The sequence below is a fragment of the Chlorocebus sabaeus genome, chromosome 23 (assembly GCF_047675955.1).
Source record: "Chlorocebus sabaeus isolate Y175 chromosome 23, mChlSab1.0.hap1, whole genome shotgun sequence".
In the NCBI taxonomy this organism is placed as follows: Eukaryota; Metazoa; Chordata; class Mammalia; order Primates; family Cercopithecidae; genus Chlorocebus; species Chlorocebus sabaeus.
In genome coordinates, this window is record NC_132926.1 from 12699121 (window position 1) to 12721152 (window position 22032).

At 44.2% G+C, this 22032-nt stretch overlaps 1 protein-coding gene across 3 annotated transcripts in view; it reads right to left on the bottom strand.

The window, feature by feature from the left end:
• The window catches only part of DOCK2 (dedicator of cytokinesis 2), a 433393-nt gene that overhangs the window by 370991 nt on the left and 40370 nt on the right, over positions 1-22032 (bottom strand). For all 3 annotated transcript variants that reach the window (XM_008015269.3, XM_073010528.1, XM_008015268.3), the window contains exons 7-13: positions 18757-18892; positions 16276-16430; positions 11286-11367; positions 4533-4668; positions 2035-2110; positions 1025-1101; positions 345-470 (exon numbers count right to left, since the gene is read on the bottom strand). In XM_008015269.3, the coding sequence (XP_008013460.2) occupies positions 345-470; positions 1025-1101; positions 2035-2110; positions 4533-4668; positions 11286-11367; positions 16276-16430; positions 18757-18892 (788 nt within the window). The remainder of the gene's footprint in view (positions 1-344; positions 471-1024; positions 1102-2034; positions 2111-4532; positions 4669-11285; positions 11368-16275; positions 16431-18756; positions 18893-22032) is intronic.

Below are 22032 nucleotides of genomic sequence, written 5' to 3' on the forward strand. Positions count from 1 at the left end.
CTGTCCTGCATGTAGTAAAATAGAAATGATGTCCACAATAAATTATTAAGTGATAAAACAAGTTGTAGAATACTATATAAAATATATTAAGTAAAGGAATATAAAGTATGACCCCATCTGTGGGGAAAAGGGGTATGTGTGTGTATTTACGTGCGTGTGTCTATTTTGTTAATGCATAGAAGCTTTCGGATATACAGAAATCAGTTTTAGTGGTTACCTTCAGGGAGAGAAACGGAGAGAGGCAGTAAAAAAGGAAGGAGTTGACTCTTTAAAAGGAAAATGAATCAGACAAGCTGAATTGGCCCCTATGTCCCCAGGGGAAGGTCAGAGCAGCTGTGTCTCACCTGGCATGATGATCTCCGGGAAGCCCAGCTTCCTGGCCACCACGGTGGTCCTGTCCACCAGGTGTGGATAGTCCTTGCGAATCTGAATGATGTCACCCACTAGCATCTTCATGGTCACCCAGAGGCCTGGAAAGGAACGGCTCACGGTGAACAGCCCACTTTTGCAAGTGTTCTCTCAGTCGGCCCCCCTGCCACCTCTCCCCTCTGTCTTTCTGGAGATCGCTGGGAACAGAGCCATACAACCACAGAGGCAGCCACTCAGCCCACGGGGCCTCTGGAGCGGGAGATCTCTGGGTCTGAATCCCACCAATTATTTCCAGCAGTGTCAGCCTCTGGCAAATTATCCCGCTTCTCTAAGCCCAAAGTGAGGATGACACCACCTATCTCACGGGCCTGGAGTAAGAATGAAATCAAACAAGGTAACTTATTAACGTGCCCCTGGAACACAGGAGACATTCAGGATGTATCAATTCCTCTCTTCTTTTGGGCACAAGGACAAGCCTCCAATTTGCTTCAGGAGATGTGACTTATCCCTATAGATCATATGTTCCCATTCTTCCCAGTGGTCTGTCTGGAAGGAAAGCTAAGCATCCCAGGGTTGAGGATTTTGATTCATTTGCTGAAGAGTTAGGGGCTGCCAAGCTGGAGCAGCTCAGCCCACTGGCACATTGGCATTATACCTTGCCCGCCACTGTCCCCCTTGGAGGCTATGACTTTGCCCAGCAGGCTGTGTAGGAAGTCATTCTCAGCTGTAACCCTGGAAAGGAAAAGAGAGCATGAAATGTCCGCATCGTGCCCTCCTTGTGTTTCAAGGTGCCCCAGGAGGCTCCCCAGCCCCTCCATATGCCTCAGGTGAAAAGCGAGCTTGCGTGTGTCAGCTCAGGGTATATACATGCTATCAAGAGGTACATCACTTTTTATCACAAAGCAATGTGGCTCTGAAATTTTGGAATATCAATGCTACAGGTAGAGGCCATTTCTTATTCTCCAGGAAGATGCTTAAAAAGGCAGGATTCCAAAGCTTTCAACATGCATATCTGCTCAGCCTTGAGTTGCTCCTGCTAAGTCGTAATCACACGCCTTCAGCAAAGTCACTAGCCTCATTACCTGGACCATCCTTAGGGTTGTTAAGTACTGATGATGCTCTCAAACTGGAGCCCTGCTTTCTGGAGGACTCTTTTTTGAAAAGGAGAGGAGAGGATATTCACCTTCCTTATTGCCCTCCTCGTAAGTTACGGATATGTCTATCCATGAGAGCAAGGTTAGGATTCCCTGCCACACGCTTCTGAAATGCTGCTGCTTCACAGCTTTGTGGTTTCTGCTGCACTTGTAATTAATGCATTAATCTTTTGCTGATTATCTGTTTAATTCCCCATCTATACGATGAGCTCCATGAAGACAGGGCCCATCTAGTTCACTACTTCATCCTCCATGCTTAGCACAGTGCCAGCCTCTGCCAGGCTGCCAATAAATGTCTGTGGCATAAATAACATCTGATGAATGAATGGGTGAAAAGCTATTCGGTTTTGAGTGCCTGGGCACTGAGCCAATGATTCTCACCCAGCACTCCCCTTGGGAGGTTCCACCTGCCTATCACTAACTCAGGGAGCCAGTGCCCTCTGAGCTCCAGCAGCTCTTAATGACAAAGGATGTGGCTGAATAGAATGGAAAGAAATGGGAAATGTCTTACGGATGAAAAGGAATGAAGTGCTGCTTTTCTTCATCACTCTCTGCTTTCCCCTTGATGATGTCTGTTATATCCATAACTAGAAAGAGGACAGAAGGAATTAATGGTTTAACTTCCTCCTGCTCCCACAAAGGGATGACAGTGGGATGAGCTTGTGGGACAGGAGGTAGGGTCTGGGATGCCTGGGAGTCAGGAAAGCCTAAAATGGCATGCAAGCCAGTGCTGCACAATACACAGACGGCAGAGGTTCCTTGCATGCAGCACCGCGGCAAATACCTCTAAGCAAAGCAGACTAGGATGTCAGTGGGCCAGAGAGGCATCCAAGAGCACCATGGCTTAGCAGAGGACAAAAGGAAAGGGTCAGAGCCATGGCTGTGGACTTCAGCAATTAGGTTTGGATTTGACATGCATGTATTGAATGTCTACTGTGCCTACAAAACCAGAGAGCAGTGATTGGGTCTCTGTAGGATCTGATAATCTCATGAAATATTCACCCTCTTTTCATAAGCGTATCCATATGTACAGATACATAACTGAAGAATCTTCAAATCCTGTGATTCCAGACAGATCCTGTGTCCTCTGAAACCTTTCCTTAAATCAGCCACTAAGGGTCCCAAAACCAAGGTAAAGAACTCCTACACTAGAATGGAGATTATAGAAATGGGAGTGTAGGAGAAGGCTGAAAAAAGCTGTTCAAATCAAGCCCATACCCTAGTTACAGAAAATACCTCAAACACTCCAGGCACTGGGCAGGGGGCCATTAAAATTGTTTGGGTAATAACCAAGCACTGACTGCATCTAGATCAAGAGGGGAGTCAGAGAGCAGACAGGAGAAACTGAGCATCTATTCTCTCTAACAGACTCTCCTCATCCATCCTCAGTGCTGTGATTAGGGTGGGACAATTTCTCTTTGGCTCCAGAGTTATTCAGAGGACCTGGTAGATCAGAGAATCATCTCTCCCTGCCCAGAGTAAATACTATGGAGATGAGGACATGACCTATATTAAAGCTCCTGGGGCTTCTGCTGAAACTAATGGGAAAGAGGTACATTCTTTCCACTGGGTTGCTAAGTTGGTAGGATACAAGCTTGGAACAGCTGGCTGATAATTTGCCAACTAATTGGACAGCCACCTTCTTAGTAAGCCAGCATGAGGACATAGGGACTAAGCAAGAAAGAGACAAATTCTTCATAGTAAGCCAGCATGAGGACATAGGAGCAAGAAAGAGACAAATTGATTTGAGTTCCTGGATCCGGCTATGCCTGAAGCAATCTATTCATAAGCCTTTCAGTTACACCAATAAAGTACCTTTTTTCCTTCTTCTACCAGTTTAGATCAGATTTCTGTCACCTGACACCAAAAGAGAGGTCAGGCTACAGCTGAGGACAAAGACACACTTTGCAGTAAGGTTGGAAGACCCTCACTGCCTTAGCAGAAACACCGTGGTGTCAGAAATGCCCCACAGGTAGAATCAGAGCATTTTAGAGCAGTAGAGGACTACATAAATTAATCAGGTGCAAGTCCTTCATTTTGCACATCATAAAACTAAGGCCCTGGGAAAAATGCTTGCCCAAGATCACTGGCTGGCTAGCTAGCCGCAGTCCCAGGTTAAAAAAAAAAAAAAAAAACAGTGAGCTCAGTAAAATATCCTCCACCCCACCACCTTGCAAGCAGTGCCAGGGGACTGGTTGGAGAGTAAGCAGGTCTGCGATTACAGGTCAGAGCATCTTGAAGTGAGAAACCTGAAGCACTGAGGTCAGCTATGGTACGCAGGGCTTATAAATGGTATACTCTTACAAATTTATATTTTAATAAAAAGAATAAAACTGGCATATCACATCACCATTTTCACAGGTATTTAAATTGCCTTTGACGAAAAACATACATTAGGTAAAGTAGGTTGATTAAAAGAAAATACATTAGGTAAATAACAGTACAAGTGGTAGCCAAACATAACTAAAACCATAAAAGTGGGGCCTTAGAAACCCCAAGAGAGCTAAAGCTTAAGAGGAATGCCGAGTGGATGTTCCTGTACAGCAGCCTCAGGCAGGGCTCCGCCTCGGCTCACACCAATTCTCCAAATGTCCGTTTCCATCTGGAATTTAGATGTGTGGTAGGTGACTCATTCTGTGTAACTGCATTTCCTGTCCTAGATATATTTTTTAAATGATTTGCTCCTCATAATTAGATCCTGCCTGTATTGTTTTTCCTTTTTCACAGAGCTGGGGAGCAAAGGCGTCAACTGCTCAGACGGCACCGGTCTCCCAGTGCTCTGCTCCAGACAAGAGGAGCCCATGATTCACTGTGTTCATCATAAATCTGGACTGAGTCACCAATTATTTCGATTTAGTCACCAGAAATGTAGTTATTAAGGGCTGTCTGGCATAAATTTTGCAGGGGTGGGGGCAGCAGGAGGAGGTTGGGAAAGAAATCATCATTACAATTCAGCCACATAAAATGTGCGCTCCAATAAAAATTAATGGTGCAGAGTGTGTCCCTTACCTGCCACCCCAAACGGCCTCCTCAGCCCCTGCGTGCACTTCTTTGCACCAGTATCCTTAAGATCCATCTTGCCGACCCGGACTATTTGACAAATCAAGTAAATTTTATCCCTGTTGAGGTCTTTGTTTCCAAGATCCTATGGGGAAAGAAACAAAAAATTACCCATCATGTGCTGAATGGGGGAAAAAAAAAAGTAGACAAGAAAACCCAGTAATAGTCATTTCTGAGGGATGTACATAATACTTGCTATATATAGACCAATCACACAATAAGACCTGGAAAACACAGAAAACAAGGCTCTCACACCCATTTTACAGATAAGCAAGGTAAAGTTTGCAAAGGAAAATGAGTGATAGAACTCTAGTGTTTAATCCCAATTCTTCCCTCTCAAAATGATAGGACAAGAGAAGGGTAGAGGTGGAATATCAGCTGTACAGATAGGATTATCCGTATGCCGAGGTGATGGATCCAAAAGTAGCATTTGCTACAGATGACTCGGATGACGCCATCGGTCACATCATTGCTCAGAACCTCTGAGAGAGAAGGCAAAAGGAAAAGAGAAAAATCATAACAGCTACCATTTCCTGAACATCTGAAGTGTGGCCATCAGTTGGGCTGAGGGGGTGCTAACAACCCCAATATCTCAGAGCTTATAGCACAGCAGAAGTTTACTTCTAGTGCAGTCTACAGGGCCAATGCAGAGGGGTGGGGGCTCTGATTACTTGCTTACTCTGGGCCCCTGGCTGGCAGCTCTGTCTCAGCACAGCTGCTCTCATTGTCTCTGTGGCAGGGGAAAGGAATGTGGCAAATCACTTCTGGCTCTTAAATCCTCTGCCCAAGAGAGGTGCACATCATTTTTGCTTGCATGTCATTTGCCAAAGAAAGGCATATGGCTGCACCTGACTTCAAGGGGTCAGGAAACTGCAGTTAACTATCTGTGTGTTTGTTTATTTATTTACTTTATTTGAAGACAAGGCTTCACTCTGTCACACAAGCTAGATGGCAGTGGCATGATCACAGCTCACTGCAGCCTCAATCTCCCAGATTCAAATAATCCTCCCACCTCAGCCTCTTGAGTAGCTCGGACTACAGGCACGAGCCACCATGCCCAGCTAATTTTTTTGTTTGTTTGTTTTAGAGATGGGATCTCACTATGTTATCCAGGCTGATTTCAAACTCCTGGGCTCAAGCAGTCCTCCCACATCAGCCTCCCAAAGTGCTGGGATTACAGACATGAGCCACCAGACCCAGCTCAACTGAGTGTAGAAAAGCCAAAAGTGGTGAAATGCACTAATGTCTCATCCACTATGCTAAGCGATTCATGCATCATCAGATTCAGTCCCTCACATCTCTGAAGTACATACAATTATTGCATCCCCATTTTACGGATGGAGAAACTGAGACATAAAGAAGATAAGAGGCTTCCCCAAGGTCATGACCATAGCCCATGAGACTCTGGGCTTTCAGCCCAGTCCCTGACACCAAAGACCACAACACAGCTGCTACAGTACAGCTCCCTTGCCATCAGAAAGGCACGCAGGAGGAAACTCCTGACTGCCTGCTCAAATCTAAAAGCTTCAGTGATCCCAGGGCCCCCTGCCAGTGAGGATCAGCTCAGGAAGAAACAACAAGGCATGCTGTTGGCATCAGAGTAGAGTACCCTGGGCCAGGTCTCAAAAGGGAACAGTTTATTCTCCTTCGAGTTAATTCTCCTGTGGGCATATGCACTGGGAACAAGCTGTCGGCTCATGTCAGATCCAGGACCAATGCACAGCTGCCATCCCCAACCTCTCACTCTGCTGGTATAGGAGGAAAGAAGTGGGGCTGTGAGAAATCTCTGGGAACAAGGCAAGGCCCCAGTGTGGTCCACACCTTCCTGCTTGGGGACCGTGATGGTTAAATTTCATATGTCAACCTGGCTAGGTTGTGGTGCCTAGCTGTTTGATCAAACATCAGTCTGGATGTTGCTATGAAGGTATTTTGTAGACCTGATTAATATCTATAACCAGCTGACTAAGTAAAGGAGATGATGTTCTATAATGTCTGTGGGCCTCACCAACCAGCTGAAGGTCTTAAGAGCAAAAACTGAGGTTTCCCAGACAAGTAGGAATTCTGCCTCAAGACTGTGGTATAGAAATCCTGCCTGAGTTTCCAGCCTGCCAGCCTACCTTTAGCATCTCAAACTTACATTCCATGGGTTCTGTTTCCCCGGAGAGCACTGACTGGTAAAAGGGCTGTCCATCCACCAGCTGCAGGAATGGACATCTGCTTTTCAGGCTAAGAAAGACCCCCCACCCCATCATCTGCGTCCCTTGCCTTGTTCTGCAGGCATTTGAATTTGAGATCCCAATTATCTCACATCCAGATGGTTGGAACAGCCTTGTCTCTGGCCTGACTCCTTCTTCCAAACCACCCTGAAATCTCTTACGAATTCATCTTTAGACATTGCAGCTATTATAACATTTCTTTCCCCCCAACAACACTAATAGCTCCCTATTTCCTACCCTATTAGTTCTACTCTTTCCCAGTTGACATGAAAGGACCTAGACATAATATATCCAGCTGTCCTAGCCCACTGATTCCCCATGACTGTCTGAATATAAGTAGGTTATTTTTGTCACTAAGATTTCTTTATTGCTCTGTAAACACACAATGCTCACTTCCAACTCTGCGTCTTTCTTCCTGACCAGCCTGTTTGCACACCTCCCCTCCGACGCTTGCCTCTTCCTCCTCTACATATCCACATCCTTTCCATCCTTAAAACTTGAATCCTGCTTCCTTCATAATGACCTCCATCCCTAATACCTTCTCTCCTCAAATTAGGATTCTTCATATTTTTGAAATACTTAGATTGGTGCCTTTCAGAGGTATTTCAGAGCCACAGAGGCCCTGATACCTGAAAGCTTCCTAGACACGAAGGGGCTGATTTGCCCCCCCTACCCCCACCACACACACACATACCCCAAATTCATATATTGAATACCTAATCTTCAGTGTCTCACAATATGACTGCATTTGGAAACAGGGTCTTTAAATAAGTAATTAAGTTAAAAAGAGGTGGTTTGATCAGTATGACTGTTGTCCTTAGAAGAGGATATCAGCGCACAAACAGAGAGAAGACCACAGTAAATCCTCAGGGAGAAGACAGGCATCTGCAAACCAAGACAAGAGGCCTAGGAAGAAAACCAACCCTCCCAACACCTTAATCTCAGACTTCTAAACTCCAGAATTGTGAGAAAATACATTTCTTTTGCTTATATGAACCAATCTGTGATAGTTATGGCAGGCCTAGCAAACTAATATACTACATAAACCTAGAAGGTTCCTAGGTAAGCCCCCATTCCACCCTCTTCTCAAAAATTTTTTACTTGCTCAAAGGAAGATATCAGACCTCTTAGAGCTGTCTCATCGGACGGCGCCCTCACTGCCGCCCCCCACACATACCTCCACACTAAAGAATCTTAAAGTGTAAAAAATAGCCAAATGCTATATTCACATTATATTCTCTGAAGGGTGTGTCAACTGGCAATCCTTATACAGAATTTTGCTCCAAACCACGGTGTCTCCCAGTCATTTCTGCTTTGGCCTTATAAAACTCGAAAGTGTTGGGGAAGCAGGACAATGGAACTTAACAAGTGACACCTGATTTAGGAACTCATTAGTTCTTCTTTCATTGTTCACTCGTTTGCTGTGTGTTAGCAGCCACCCCGAAACTGGGCTAAATCTTAGGGAACCTCATAGTATATGCTGCTTTCCTCTTACATAGCCTTGTGGGGTAAACCCTTACAAAACAGAGGGAAAGGCTGGGAGCAGTGGCTCACGCCTATAATCTCAGCACTTTGGGAGGCAGAGGTGGGTGGATCATGAGGTCAGGAGATTGAGACCATCCTGGCCAACATGGTGAAACCCTGTCTATACTAAAATACAAAAAATTAGCCGGGCGTGGTGGCATGCACCTGTAGTCCCAGCTACTCAGGAGGCTGAGGCAGGGGGATTGCTTGAACCCAGGAGGTGGAGATTGCAGTGAGCCGAGATTACACCACTGCACTCCAGCCTGGCGACAGAGCAAGACTCCATCTCAAAAAAATAAAAAATAAATAAATAAATAAATAAATAAAACAAAACAGAGGGAAAGTCAACAGTCAACTGGACCTACATGCCAGGCTCAGAGAGGCTCAAAGAGCTGGAAGCCTTCCCCCAACATAGGAGACCAGGAAGAGCTAATATCCAGAGAGGGAGGAAATAAGGCCAGCAAGACACATGCTTGCCAAGTCTTATCTCATCTCTAATTTAAACGTCACCTCACCACCCAGTTGAAAGTAACTTCCAATCACATACCATCACATCACCCTGTTTTAATTATCCTGCGTTGCTTGGATTGCTTTCTGACATTGCTCTTGTTTATTTGTGCATGCATTTTATTATCTGAATTTAACCCCACTGCACCATGAAAGCACTCACTGCTGTATCGCCAGTGCTTTGCACAGAGCACATGCATAGTAGGCACTCATCGGCTAACGCTTGGATCGATACAAGAAGTGAGAGCACCATCACCTTCCTTGCCCCTGATATGGTCTGGATCACCGTCCCCACCCAAATCTCATGTTAAAATGTAATCTCCAGGCTGGAGGTGGGACCTGATGGGAGGTGACTGGATCATGGGGGTGCTTTCTTATGGTTTAACACCATGAGAAATGATGATACCACCAAAGGTGCTATCATGATAGCGAGTTCTCCTAAGACCTGGTTGTTTAAAAGTGGGTAGCACCTCTCCCTGTCTCTCTTTTTCCTGCTCTGGCCACATAGGACAAGGCTGCTTTCCCTTTGCCTTCTGCCATGATGGCAAGTTTCCTGAGGCACCCCGAGAAGTCGAGCAGATGCCAACATCATGCTTCTCGTACAGTCTGGAGAGCCATGAGCCAATTAAACCTCTTTTCTTTACAAAGTACCCAGTTTCAGGGATTTCTTTATAGCCATGCAAGAATGAACTAATACACCCCCAAATCAGGACTCTGATCATGTCAACAGAGGGACGCATCTGCCTGTTGAGCCTGTCAACCAAGGCGCTCAACTCCACTTGTTCTGAGGAGCCGAGGCGTGGCCCAGGCAGAATTCCGTGAAGGTAAGATTACATTCTCATTAATGCTGTGTGACACAAATTTACTGATGCTCTTTCCCTCATGTTTACATCATGAATTGGTTCTCTGCAAAATGAACCACTGATTGATTCCCCGTCCTTCTCCCTCTCACGAAACATCTGTCTTGTGGTTTAATCAGGAAGGCCTGTGGGACTCTCCTATTTATCAAGAAAACAAATAGGTTCCTCCTTCTAACTAATAACAGATAAACAGGATGGAGGCACATCTATATATGCCAAGGAAACTTTGCCTAAGCAATTAGAACCTATGATCCTATTCCATGCCTCTGGCCCATTTTTTAAGAAAATAACAAACAAAATTAATCAGCTATATCTCAGTCTAATCACAACATAACATAAGACATTGCAATTAATGGGCTGTAACTGGAAAATTATTGTAGAGCAAGGTAGGTTAATCTAGCATGTCGGTCACTCCTGGATCCAACTCATCTGTTTGGTCAATGCCCAAATCCCTCCCTGACTCCTTCTCTGTAATTTCCCTTGCGGATACAGGCAATATAGTGAAAAAATCTCATAAATAGTGTTCTCCCCAAAGGAGCTTACAGACAATGCTAAGATATTTAGGTGTCTTAAGATCACACTTGCTGGGCGTGGTGGCTCACACCTGTAATTCCAGCACTTTGGGAGACCGAGGCAGACAGATCACGAAGTCAGGAGTTCGAGACCAGCCTGACCAACATGGTGAAACCTCATCTCTATTAAAAGTACAAATATGAGCCCAATGTAGTGGTGTATGCCTATAATTCCAGCTACTCAGGAGGCTGAGGCAGGAGAATTGCTTGAACCCAGGAGAGCCGAGATGGTGCCACTGCACTCCAGCCTGGGCAACAGAGCGAGACTCCTTCTCAAAAAAAATAAATCAATCAATAAAAAATCACACTCTTAGCACACACCCTTATGGAAACAGGACGAGAAATGGGTCTGTACTGGAAATTATAACCTTTACTTATCTCCTTCTTTCCCATTTCCACTATTCAGAGCTAAAAAGCTAGCTTCACTCTCAGAAATAAATCATCCAAATAACAATTGATTTAAACATTTCTATGTACATGTCTTGCCCAGTGAGTATTGGTATTTAGAAGGATGATCCTAAGGACCCACCAGATCGTTAGTCATCTATGACTTAATTATGTTCGGAATGTCCAATTTACCAAGGCAGTCAATGTTCTAGGAAGGTCCTATTTTTTTCTGATATATTTTAGAAAGATTTTTCAGAAAGCCCTGAACAAAGAAAGGAAATCAGGTTAATCATGAATGAACTGGAAAATCAAAATTGCTGTTGTGCCCAGTTCACCTGGGCATTATTGCTCAAAGAAGCTGGTGCTGGTTTATGTAGCATTCTGCATCTGTTCTCTGTGTGTGCAGGAGTCAGACAGATAGGGAGAGATGAGGAGAGACAGAGGTGAACATCCATCTTTCCAAAAGCTTCCTCAAGGCACACAATGTCCTTTGTCGGCTTTGGATTTCTGCATGAAGCCCAGAACACAGCTCTGCAGGAGAGCCACACTTCACCCTGAGCTTCTGACCAGCCTTATTTCCAAGGTTACGTTTTCATGGGTGGGGAACACGGTAACGAGAAGAGGGTGCACACTCACCGTGAAGACCACCTTCAGGTTGTTGAGCATCTCAATCTCCTTAGGGAAGCCCCGGCTGCCCCATCGCACTAGGTAGTTCTCACTGTGGGGAGAAGAGTGGCAGCCTGTTACTGCCAGGGGACCTGGCATCCATTTAATAAAAACATTCACCAAGCATCTACTATGTGCCCAGCACATGACTGGCTGCTGGGGGTAGGCAGATGTTTAAGATAGAAATGGTCCTTCCCTCCGAGAGATCACAGTTGTGTTGAGAGACAGACATTAGACAGGCAAGAGCAAAGAACTATTAACATATGTGTATTTGCCACTTCTGTCCCTCTCCCATCTGCTAAGCAAATCCTGGCACAGCTGTCTAATATTTTTGAAGAGCATCTGCATACTGATAGAGGTTACTGAGAATGGCAGAGATGACAGGGGAAAGGACTTTAGTGTATTTTATTGGACATTAAGAATATATTTACCCTTTCCGGCCCATTCCCCATTCAACACTGAGTAAAGATCTGAATTACTTTAAGTTACGCTTTGAATGTAGAGCTGTTTCCTTGAGTGGAATGTCATACTGTGATGGGTCATATAGGGTCTCAGCCATTATCTAAGATACAATTAAATAACTGTTTAAATGCCATTGTGACACTATTTATATAAAATTGTGCTACAAGCTAAGAACCCTGAATCTAAAAATCCAAAATATGAAATGCTCCCAAACCTGAAAATTTTTAAGTGTCAACATGATGCTCAAAGGAAATGTTCATCAGAACATTTTAGATTTCAGACTTTTGGATTAGGGATGCTCTACTGGTAGGTATATATGATGCAAATATTCCAAAATCCAAGAGAAAATCTGAAATCCAAAACACTTCTGGTCCCAAGCATTTTAAATAAGGAATAGTCAGCCTGTATAAAGGAAAAGTTCAGGATGTTGTATTAATGTATATCAAATGGACCTGACCTAGTGGGTGGTCAAGGAAGTCTTTGCTGAGGAAATGACATGAAATAAAGTTGGTCAGGAAAAGAAGGTAGGAAAGGGAAATGTTTCAGGCAAAGTCAACATGAGTAAAGGCCATGAGTCAGGAAGGAGCTGGATGTATCTAAGAAACAGATTCAAGGGGGCTGGGCGCAGTGACTCATGCCTGTAATCCCAGCACTTTTCGAGGCCAAGGTGGGCAGATCATCTGAGGTCAGGAGTTCGAGACCAGCCTGGGCAACATGGTGAAACCCCATCTCTACTAAAAATATTTAAAAAGTGGCCAGGTGTGGCGGTACACACCTGTAGTCCCAGCTACTAGGGTGGCTGAGGCAGGAGAATCACTTGAACCTGGAAGGCGGAGGTTGCAGTGAGCAGAGGTTGTGCCACTGCACTCCAGCCTGGGTAAAAAGGGAGACCCCATCTCAAAAAAATAAATAAAAACAAACAGACTCAAGGGAAAGTTACAAGAGAAAAATTAGAGGGAGATGCTAGATCACATAGGCTTTGTAGGTCATTCAAGGATTTTGTCTTGATGCTGAGAGTAATGGAAACCCATTGGAGGGTTTTATGAGGAGCAGCTACGTGGTTCTGACATACGATTCTTTACCATCTCACATCTCCTAGCAGCCATCATGCTGGTCAGTCCCATCACTCCAGGAAGACAGAGAAGTCTAGCACTTATTTAAGTTAGAAGAAGCTTAATATAGTTTGCTGAGTTGAGTCATCAGACTTTCCATGCCATCTAGGAGCATATAGTCGGTGCCAAATAAGTGCCCATTACTTTGAATTAAAAACAAGTTTTAAAAGTTTAAAACTCAAGTTAGCCTAAGAAGGCATAAAAGAATTCAGCAAAATTAAAGGGACGTGACTTCCTTTTAGAGCTTTTTTTTTTTTATCTCCAATGTCTGGTTCCTCTCTCTCCAGTCACCCCTGAAAGGTTAATGACAGTAAACTGAGCAGAGTTCAAGCAGGCAGTGGGGCCAATAGCAAAAATGAACATGGTCCCAGATTAACCAATGCTTAAAACTCAATCAAGTTAAGTGGATCTTTTCATCTTTTGTGGTTTTTTCAGTAAGATCTAAAAATTGTAGTGGAGTTTGCAGTAAACTAACCAGGAATGCTCCATCCAAAATTTTTTTTTTATTTTTAATTCTTTCTCGTTGGTAATTTCTGTACTGTTGTTAGTGAAATGCTTAGACACATTCCAGTAACTTCCATCATATGTAGGCAAGCCCCTCAGTGACCCAGCTTGCTACATCTAAACAGCAAGCATCAGCAATTTTCTTCCAGGAGAAGCACAATCATAAACAAGGAAAGCAATTTGGAGGGCTGAGCTGGCCCCATCCATCCTCACCCAGGAAGATCTAGGTGGTAGAATCTGAAGGCCACGGCACCAAGACAGGTAAGACCTCCTCCAAATGACACCCTACTCGGAGGAACGAGGAGTACTATTCCAACTCCTTATCACACAATTTTTGGGCATAAGACTTACTACTAGACTGATACCTAAACTGCTTCTCTTTTGTCCTATAAAAATTTACATTAAATTTCCCAAACAGGATCCCTTCAGGGATCTACTGGGGATCTGACCATGATTCAGTCCAACACTGAAACATTGATCCCAGCTATATTCTCCCCAGTCCACATCTGGGCCACACTGAAGATGTCTTAACCTGCCTGTTGTTTACTGTATGTCGACCCTGGCCAGAGCAGGCAGGAGCCCAGATTTCTTTCTTAGGGGAAGAGCAGCTCTTCAGAGTGAGACTGACATTGGGAGTGTTCCCAGATTCCCCTCCCCACTTCCTGCATTGTGCCTCTTCTCTTTTTCCTTTGCTTTCTCCTCTATGCGATTGCTGGTTTCTGCCCGCTCTGTCCTCCTCCCTCTGCTCATCCCCACTCTCCCAGGGCTGGCTCTCATCTCCAGCACTCTCAGAGATGTCACTCAGGCACACCCCATTGAGCATGGCATGCCAGGTGGCATGGCAGGGAGCACAGCTGCCACCTTGCTGATTCATGGCCTCCCTCCACAGAGATGGTCCAGCCATCCATCACTGAGATGGGGCCAGCCGACCACACTCCCTCGTCAATGTGGCAGGCAGTAAGCACTTTTAGGATCTGCTTGTGAGCACTTTCAGATCTGTTGTGTGTCATAGGCCCCATACTATTCCCTCTCAGTTGCTTCCAAGGCTCCTGAAACTGCAACCAGTGAGCCTTTCAGGAACCTTGGGAGTAACTGAAAGGAAACAGCAAGGGGCCTCTGCCTCTGACACCCAAACCAATTCAAGGTGGGCCTAAGGGACCAGGGACACTCATTCTCAGTGTCCACTAAGGCTAAGCCAGGTGAATTGGGTTGAATCTTTAAGGTTAGGGACTTTGGTGCATAATAAATACCTTTCCACCATAATGGTACTGAAACCCTGGTGAAAACAGTTTAGAATACTTGACACAACTCATTCCTTGGTGACAGACTTAAGTGGGAAATAGCTTGTCTTTGGAGTCAGATGGGCTTGTGTATAAATCTCAGCTCTGCTCTTTACAAATATTTGCGACTTTGGGCAAGTTGCTTGACTTCCCTGAGCCTCATTTTCTCATCCTAATGACACGGAACCGTGAGGATTAGATGGGACAATGTACAGACCCCAGCACATTCTTCTGAGATGGACAGCCCCTCCAGTTTTATGCATGTCTCCAAGAGGCTGCTGTTTACTGAAGCACCACTATTCACCAGGCATGGTGTATTCGTTCATTTCATCATCATAGCAACAAGCCAGGAAGACATCAACAAGCCAGGAAGACAAAAGCAGAGAGATCATGTTCTAGCTCCTTTCTAATGTGTGTCTCTACAAAAAAATTAAAAATTAGCCAGGCGTGGTGGCGCACGCCTGTATTCACAGTCAGTGGCCTCAAATATGAGACTATGTCTTGGTCTAAAACCCTAATGGAGGGGACAGGCAGTGGTTGCTTGGGAGGAAGGATGGTCTGAGCAGAGACTAGGAGTCTGGCAGTGGGAGCTGGAGGAGCAGCAAAGTATCTTCCCTGGAGATTCCCAAAAGTATTTTCCCTTCCTTGAGCCAAGGCACCCAGAAGTTCCCTCACTTCCTCCATTGCCAAGAACAACTTATTAAAGTAGTAATGGTAACAGCCACTGCCCCTTGCAGTACAGGCACCATGTGCCAGGCCTTGTGCATCGCAACTCTTTCTCATTAAAGCCTGAAGGAAATGACCCTGTGCGGTCAGCACTCACATTGTGCAGATGGGAAACTCAGGCTTAAGAAATATTAACAACCTGCCCCATGTTAAGAAAGAGTAAAGGCTGGGGCCAAGATGTGAACCCAGACGGATCTCAGAGCCTATACCCTTAGCCTATTGCCGCTACAGAGGATTTGGAGCATTCATTTCTTAACTCCTGTTCTGAAAGTAGATACTGGCAGGGAGCAGTGGCTCACACCTATCATCCCAGCACTTTGGGAAGCCAAGGTAGGCGGATCACTTGAAGCCAAGAGTTTGACACCAGACAGGACAATGCAGCAAGACCCTGCCTCTACAAAAAGTTAAAAATTAACCGGGTGTGGTGGCGCATGCCTATAGTCCCAGATACTCAGGAGGCTGAGGTGGGAGAATCGTTTGAGCCTAGGAGTTCAAGGCCACAGTGAGCTGTGATCGCACCCATGCACTCCAGCCTGGGCAGCAGAGTGAGACCCTGTCTCAAAACAAAAAAGAAGTAGATATTTTTATTCTAGCCAATGCTACTTGTCTGAATCTTGTTATTTCTGACTGTTCTGGTAATCAAAATCTATTTTACAAAACCCTACAACCATAAACTCCACTGTGGGGAAAAAACTGGTGGTAAATAACACTTCCACTCGACTCCTACACCCTCCAAAGAAGTTATTTCTACATTCTCACTAAGGCACAGTCTCTTTTCCAGGTGGATATTGCTCCATAAGTGAGGATGGAAAGAAAAGATGCTCTGTGCACTGCTTCCCACAGTCAGAGAAGTAGGGCAACACTGGACATACCTACCTTATGACCGTTTGCTTGTTGGGGTCATAGAGAGACATGAAGAGCTCAGCATCTTCCCCAATTCTGCACACAAAGTTTCTCACAAACACATAGAGGCTATGGGTGGGGGATGAGGAGATCCGGGAATACATTCCATAATCTGGCTGGTCTTTTGACTGAAAGGCAGAAGGAAGAAGGAAAGAAGATAGAGAAAATTAGCCTAGCACCACTCAGAGCAACACAGAGATAGTCAAGGACATTGGGTTCAAGCCTGAAGTGTTGGACATTCCACCCAGCTCTGCCATCAAAAGCTTCTGCAACCTGAATCAATTCACTTTGACTCTCTTGGCCTGTATTTTTCTATCTTGGGAAATGTCGCCACTGACCCAGACTTCCTCATAAAGTTAGTGTCATAAAAAGCAAAAACTATAAAAGAAAAATATTGCTTAAATGGATTTTATCAAAACTATAAACTTTTGCTCTTTGAAGGATGCAACAGCTAGGTGCAGATTTGGAGAAACTAGCAAAACATATCTGACAAAGAATTTGTATCTAGAATATACAAATGACTCTTACAACTAATTTTGAGGAAAATAACCCAATTTAAATGGGCAAAATGTTTGACCAGACACTTCCCAAGAGAAGGTACAAGTGGAAATGACAGGAATCACATGAAGAGATACTCAACATCACTGCACATCAGAAAAATGAAAATTAAAACTACAATAAGATACCACTACACAACCACTAGTATGCCTAAGTTTAAAAGTCTGATAATATCAAGTGTTGACAAGGATGTAGAGCAACTAAAACTCTCATATATTGCTGGTAGAAATGCAAAATTGGACTGGTGTGGTGGCTCACACCCGTAATCTCAGTACTTTGGAAGGCTGAGATGGGCTGATCATTTGAGTCCAGTTCAAGATCAGCTGGGGCAACACAGTGAAAGCCCATCTCTACAGAAAATAAAAAAGGTTAGCCAGGCATGTTGGTATGCACCTGTGATCCCAGCTACTTGGGAGCCTGAGGTGGAACAATCACCTGAGCCCAGGGGGTCAAGGCTGCAGTGAGCCGTGATCACACCACTACACTCCAGCCTGGGTGATAGAGTGAGACCCTGTTTCAAAAAAAAAACACACACACACAAAAAAATTATACAGCCATTTCGAGAAATAGCATGGCAATACCTTAAAAAGTTATATATACACTTATCATATGATCCAGCAATCCCACTGCTAAGTATTGCCCAAAAGGAATCAAAACATGTCCAAATAAGGATTTGTTTCCCAATGTTCATGGTTGCATTAGTATAATAGCTCTGAACTGAAAACTTACCCAAATGCCCAATAATTGGTCAATGCTATATACCATTGGTAACTGGTCAGTGGTGTACTGACTCAGTAATAAAAGGACCAAAATGTTAATATGCACAACAACATAAACCTCAAAAACATCATGCTGAGTAAAAGTCAAACACAGAAAATTAATACTGCATGGATTCCATTTATATGAAACTCTAGAAAAGGCAAATCTACAGTGACAGGAAATTATAGGTTGCACGGGGTTTGGGGCTGGAGACAGAGCACAAAGAAACTTTAAAGATGATGGAACTGTTCTTTATCTTGATTGTCATGACGTTTATCCAACACAATATATTATTACGATTCATTAAAGCATAATTTAAAATGAGTGAAATGTACTGTATGAAAATTGTATCTTAATAAATCTAAAAACACAATTGCTTTCACATAATACAGAGCAGCTAAAATAAGTTTTTTAATAAAAATCAGACTGTTAACCTTTCCTTGAAATCTTTCACTGATTTCCCATCAGTGGGAATAACATCAAAACTCTTTTCCAAAACCCCTCAGGCCCTTCGAGATCTGGCTCCACCTACCTGCCTCTGCAAATCGTTGCCTGAACTCCCCCACTGTTCACCACATCTCATCCTTGTTTGGCTTTCCTACTCCTTCAATAGTCAGAATGCAGTCCTACCTCAGGGTCTTTGCACCTGCTGTGCCCTCTGCCTGGAACACCCTGTCCCAGATCGTCCCAGGCCTGGTGCCTTCACATGATTCCGGTGTCAGCTCAAATGTCACTCTTGAGAGAGGCCTTTCGTGGCCGTGCCTTTTAACATAGCACCTGAGTCACTTTGATTCACATAACCCTGGTTCGTTGCCTTTTATAAACTCATCTGGAATTAATATTTTCACTTATTTATTTAATTTTTTATCACCTTTCTTCTCTTCTCCCTTCTGGAAGCTACAAGTGCCAAGAGATCGAGAAACTTGCCTGGCATTTAACTACCTGTGAGATGGATGTTGAATGAATTACAGATGTGGGTACAAAACCACAGTTAAACACATGTGGCTGCTGATCATCTCAGGCCATAGACAGATCCCCTTGAATAATACACAGTCTGGTTCATTAGCCCATTGTTTTAAGTTTATGATGTGCTCAATGATTGGATCACTTGGCCAAAGCCTATCTAGTAAAGCTCACCATTTCTTCTTTGATACGCTCTGTGATTTTACCAGTTGCTTCCTCATGTGCATGGAACAAGCTGATGACGCTGGTATTATCGGGGTCCAAGATATTTCCGTCTTCATCTCTGACAATCAAATCCAGCTCAAGGATTCTGTAAAGCAAAAACTGGAGGTGAAGATAAATCAGGGGAGAACTTTAGGTCACTGGTGAGAAGCTTTTTACCAGAAAGTTCGACTGATTTCCGGGGATCATACAGTCACAAAGAAGAGCTCTACCCTGATAGCCTGGGACACTGCTAGTGAGTGCACATTGGTATAGTAGACCCCCTTTGGAAGGTACTGTAGTAGTGTGCATTCAATTTTTTAAAAAGGTGTATTTTCCACGGTATTAAACTGAAACACCCAACACTTGAACTAGGATGTGTTGCAGCCTTGACCGCATCAGCAAGTATTGAAAAAAAAAAAAACAGAATGTCGGCTGGGCATGGCGACTCATGCCTGTAATCCCAACATTTTGGGAGGCCGAGGCGGGTGGATCACCTGAGGTCAGGAGTTCAAGACCAGCCTGGCCAAGATGGTGAAACCCCGTCTCTACTAAAAATACACACATTAGCTGGGCATCATGGTTAGCTCCTGTAGTCCTAGCTACTCAGGAGGCTGAGACAGGAGAATTGCTTGAACCCGGGAGGCAGAAGTTGCAGTGAGCCGAGATTGCACCACCGCACTCCAGCCTGGGTGACAGAGTGAGACTCCATCTCACCAAAAAAAAAAAAAAAAGTCTAAAAGAGAAATGGCTAAATCAACAGTGACCTATCTATAATGGAATACCATATAGCAGAGCTTTTAAAATAGTATATAGTTTTACTATATTTAATAATATATTTCAGTGCAAAAATCAAGCATGGAAAGATGCAGGTAGTGTGCATACAATATTTATTTTTATAAATAAATAAATAATATAACAAACAAAAAATAGGCCAGATATATTATCTGGGTGCATGTATAAAAGTAAGCTTATGTATGAAAGAAAGCTCTGAATGAAAAAAAAGGACCAAACTACCAACACAAGTTATCCGTGGGGACAGGTAGGGACCTAGGGCTGGAGGAGTAAAGGGGTCAAAGGTTACATGTGCCTTGTCTCAATTTATTTAATTTTTTTTAATGAGTCAGGGTCTTGCTCTGTGTTCCAGGCTAGGGTACAGTGGCGTGATCATAGCTTCCCATAGCCTTGAACTCTTGGGCTCAAGCAATCCTCCCACCTCAGCCTCCTGAGCAGCTGGGACTACAGGCGCATGCCACCACGCCCAGCTACCACCATACCTAGCCTCTTTTAAAACATATACACAGAGGACGTATTTATATATTATTCAATAAAAATGTGAAAATAGCAGTTGGGGAAAAACAATCTCAGACATATTGACTGTTACCCACAGCTTGCTTTCAGCTATTTGACTTCCAGGCCACAAGCTTTTCCCTGTTTGGTACTGATTTGTTTCAATCACACCTGTCATCCTGACCAGCATCAGTGACACTAACGGCAGCAAACTCACACAGCACTTACAATAAGCTCACATAGGATAAGTGTTTTACATAAAATTAATCCATTTAATTATCATAACAACACTATGAAGGAGATACTACTAATAACCCCATTTTACAAATGAAGAAAAGACTGAGGATATGAGGACTAATTAATTTGCTCAAGGTCATATAGCTAGTGAAAACTAAGAATACATCTCTGTCCACACTCAACCTCTCTGGTATGCTTGCTATAATAGATAGGAGGAGTCTAGGAGCAACGTATGGGTTGCAGGGTGGGGTAGGGTATGTTTGCAGAAACCTTAACTTGAAATTGCTTTTGCACTTGCTATTGAGATGAAGAGCCTCAGTTGTCCATACAAAGAAGATAGGAGGAGGTGGGCTGATGGATTCTGAGAAGGCCAACCGTAGTCCTGCTTGGTTGCCACTACTAAGTACCAGATTCTGGAAGGGCAGCAAGACAAATGAAGGAGACTACGTCTTCATCTCTATCAGAGAATCGAATTGAGAGGCACATCTCTCATCTTGTCCAAATGTAGTCGGAAGGGAGCCAAGGTTCACCCATTTGTGCACATTCATTAGGAAATTAACTCCCAACTCAATATGACTCATAATGGTGCACAGCCATGCTGCCTAACAGCAGTGCTAAGGGGGAAGGAACACATTCAACTAATGCTTAGCAGAGGCTCTCCTGACCTTGGAAAAGATGGAGCATTGCCGATACATAATTTAATGCCAAGATCTCTCTGGCTGTTCTCCTCAATATGTATCGAAGTGGATTCAGTTCTAAAATACATGAATAAAACATTCTCCTAGGCCCGGCTATCTTGGGATGTGGAGAAGTCATTTGAGGATTCCTCAATCCTTGGACATCAAAATCACTTGGAACTTTGGGAGCTTCAGTAGGATTGACAGGACTCCCGTGACCTAGGGGCAGGAGAGGCTGTCCTCCACAGCCTCTGAATGCAGCCACCATGCATTTTGGGGAACAGAACATTTAGGCATCCTCTCATCAGGATGTAACCCCACTACTCTCATCTGTTCAAGGAAGTGATCAACTGAAGCTAAGATGAGGGTAGAGGGAAAAGCCCCCACTGTAAGCGTATAAAATAAAATTTTTAAAAAAAGGTAAACTCAGCTGGGCATGGTGACATGCACCTGTAGTCCCCGCTCCTCGGGAGGCTGAGGTGGGAGGAACACTTGAGCCCAGGAGATGGAGACTGTAGTAAGCTATGATTGCACCACTGCATATGCCACCTAAAAATCTGTGATGGCTCCCCCCTGCTGTCTGGACAATCCAGACTCACTTGGCACTAAAATCCTCAAGGTTCCAGCCCCAGTCCACCCATGTCTTCCTCTCCATGGTCACGTGAACCTTTCATCTCCCACATTCTTTCCCTCTGAGTTTCTCTTCTCCATTTCACCTAATAATTCCTGCGGGTCTAGTTAGATTCGGAGTGGTTGTCATCCCCACCCTGACTCCCACCCCCACATCCTCCAACGTTCTTGCCCATGCTTCCTGCACTCCTAATGTGTATGACTTCCGACTGAAAGTGGCTGTTTACTTCTCTGCCTCCCTTATTAACCCACATGGCTCTTGGAAGGCGGTAGAGTGCAGCAGTTAAGCACTTGAACTCTGCAGCCACATTATCAGTTCAAATTCCACTGCATCTTGAGCAAAATCACCTGCTGTTCAAAAGAACACCGGGATGGCTAAATAGTAGAAAGTGTAACCAAGGAGCTCAGCTTCAAA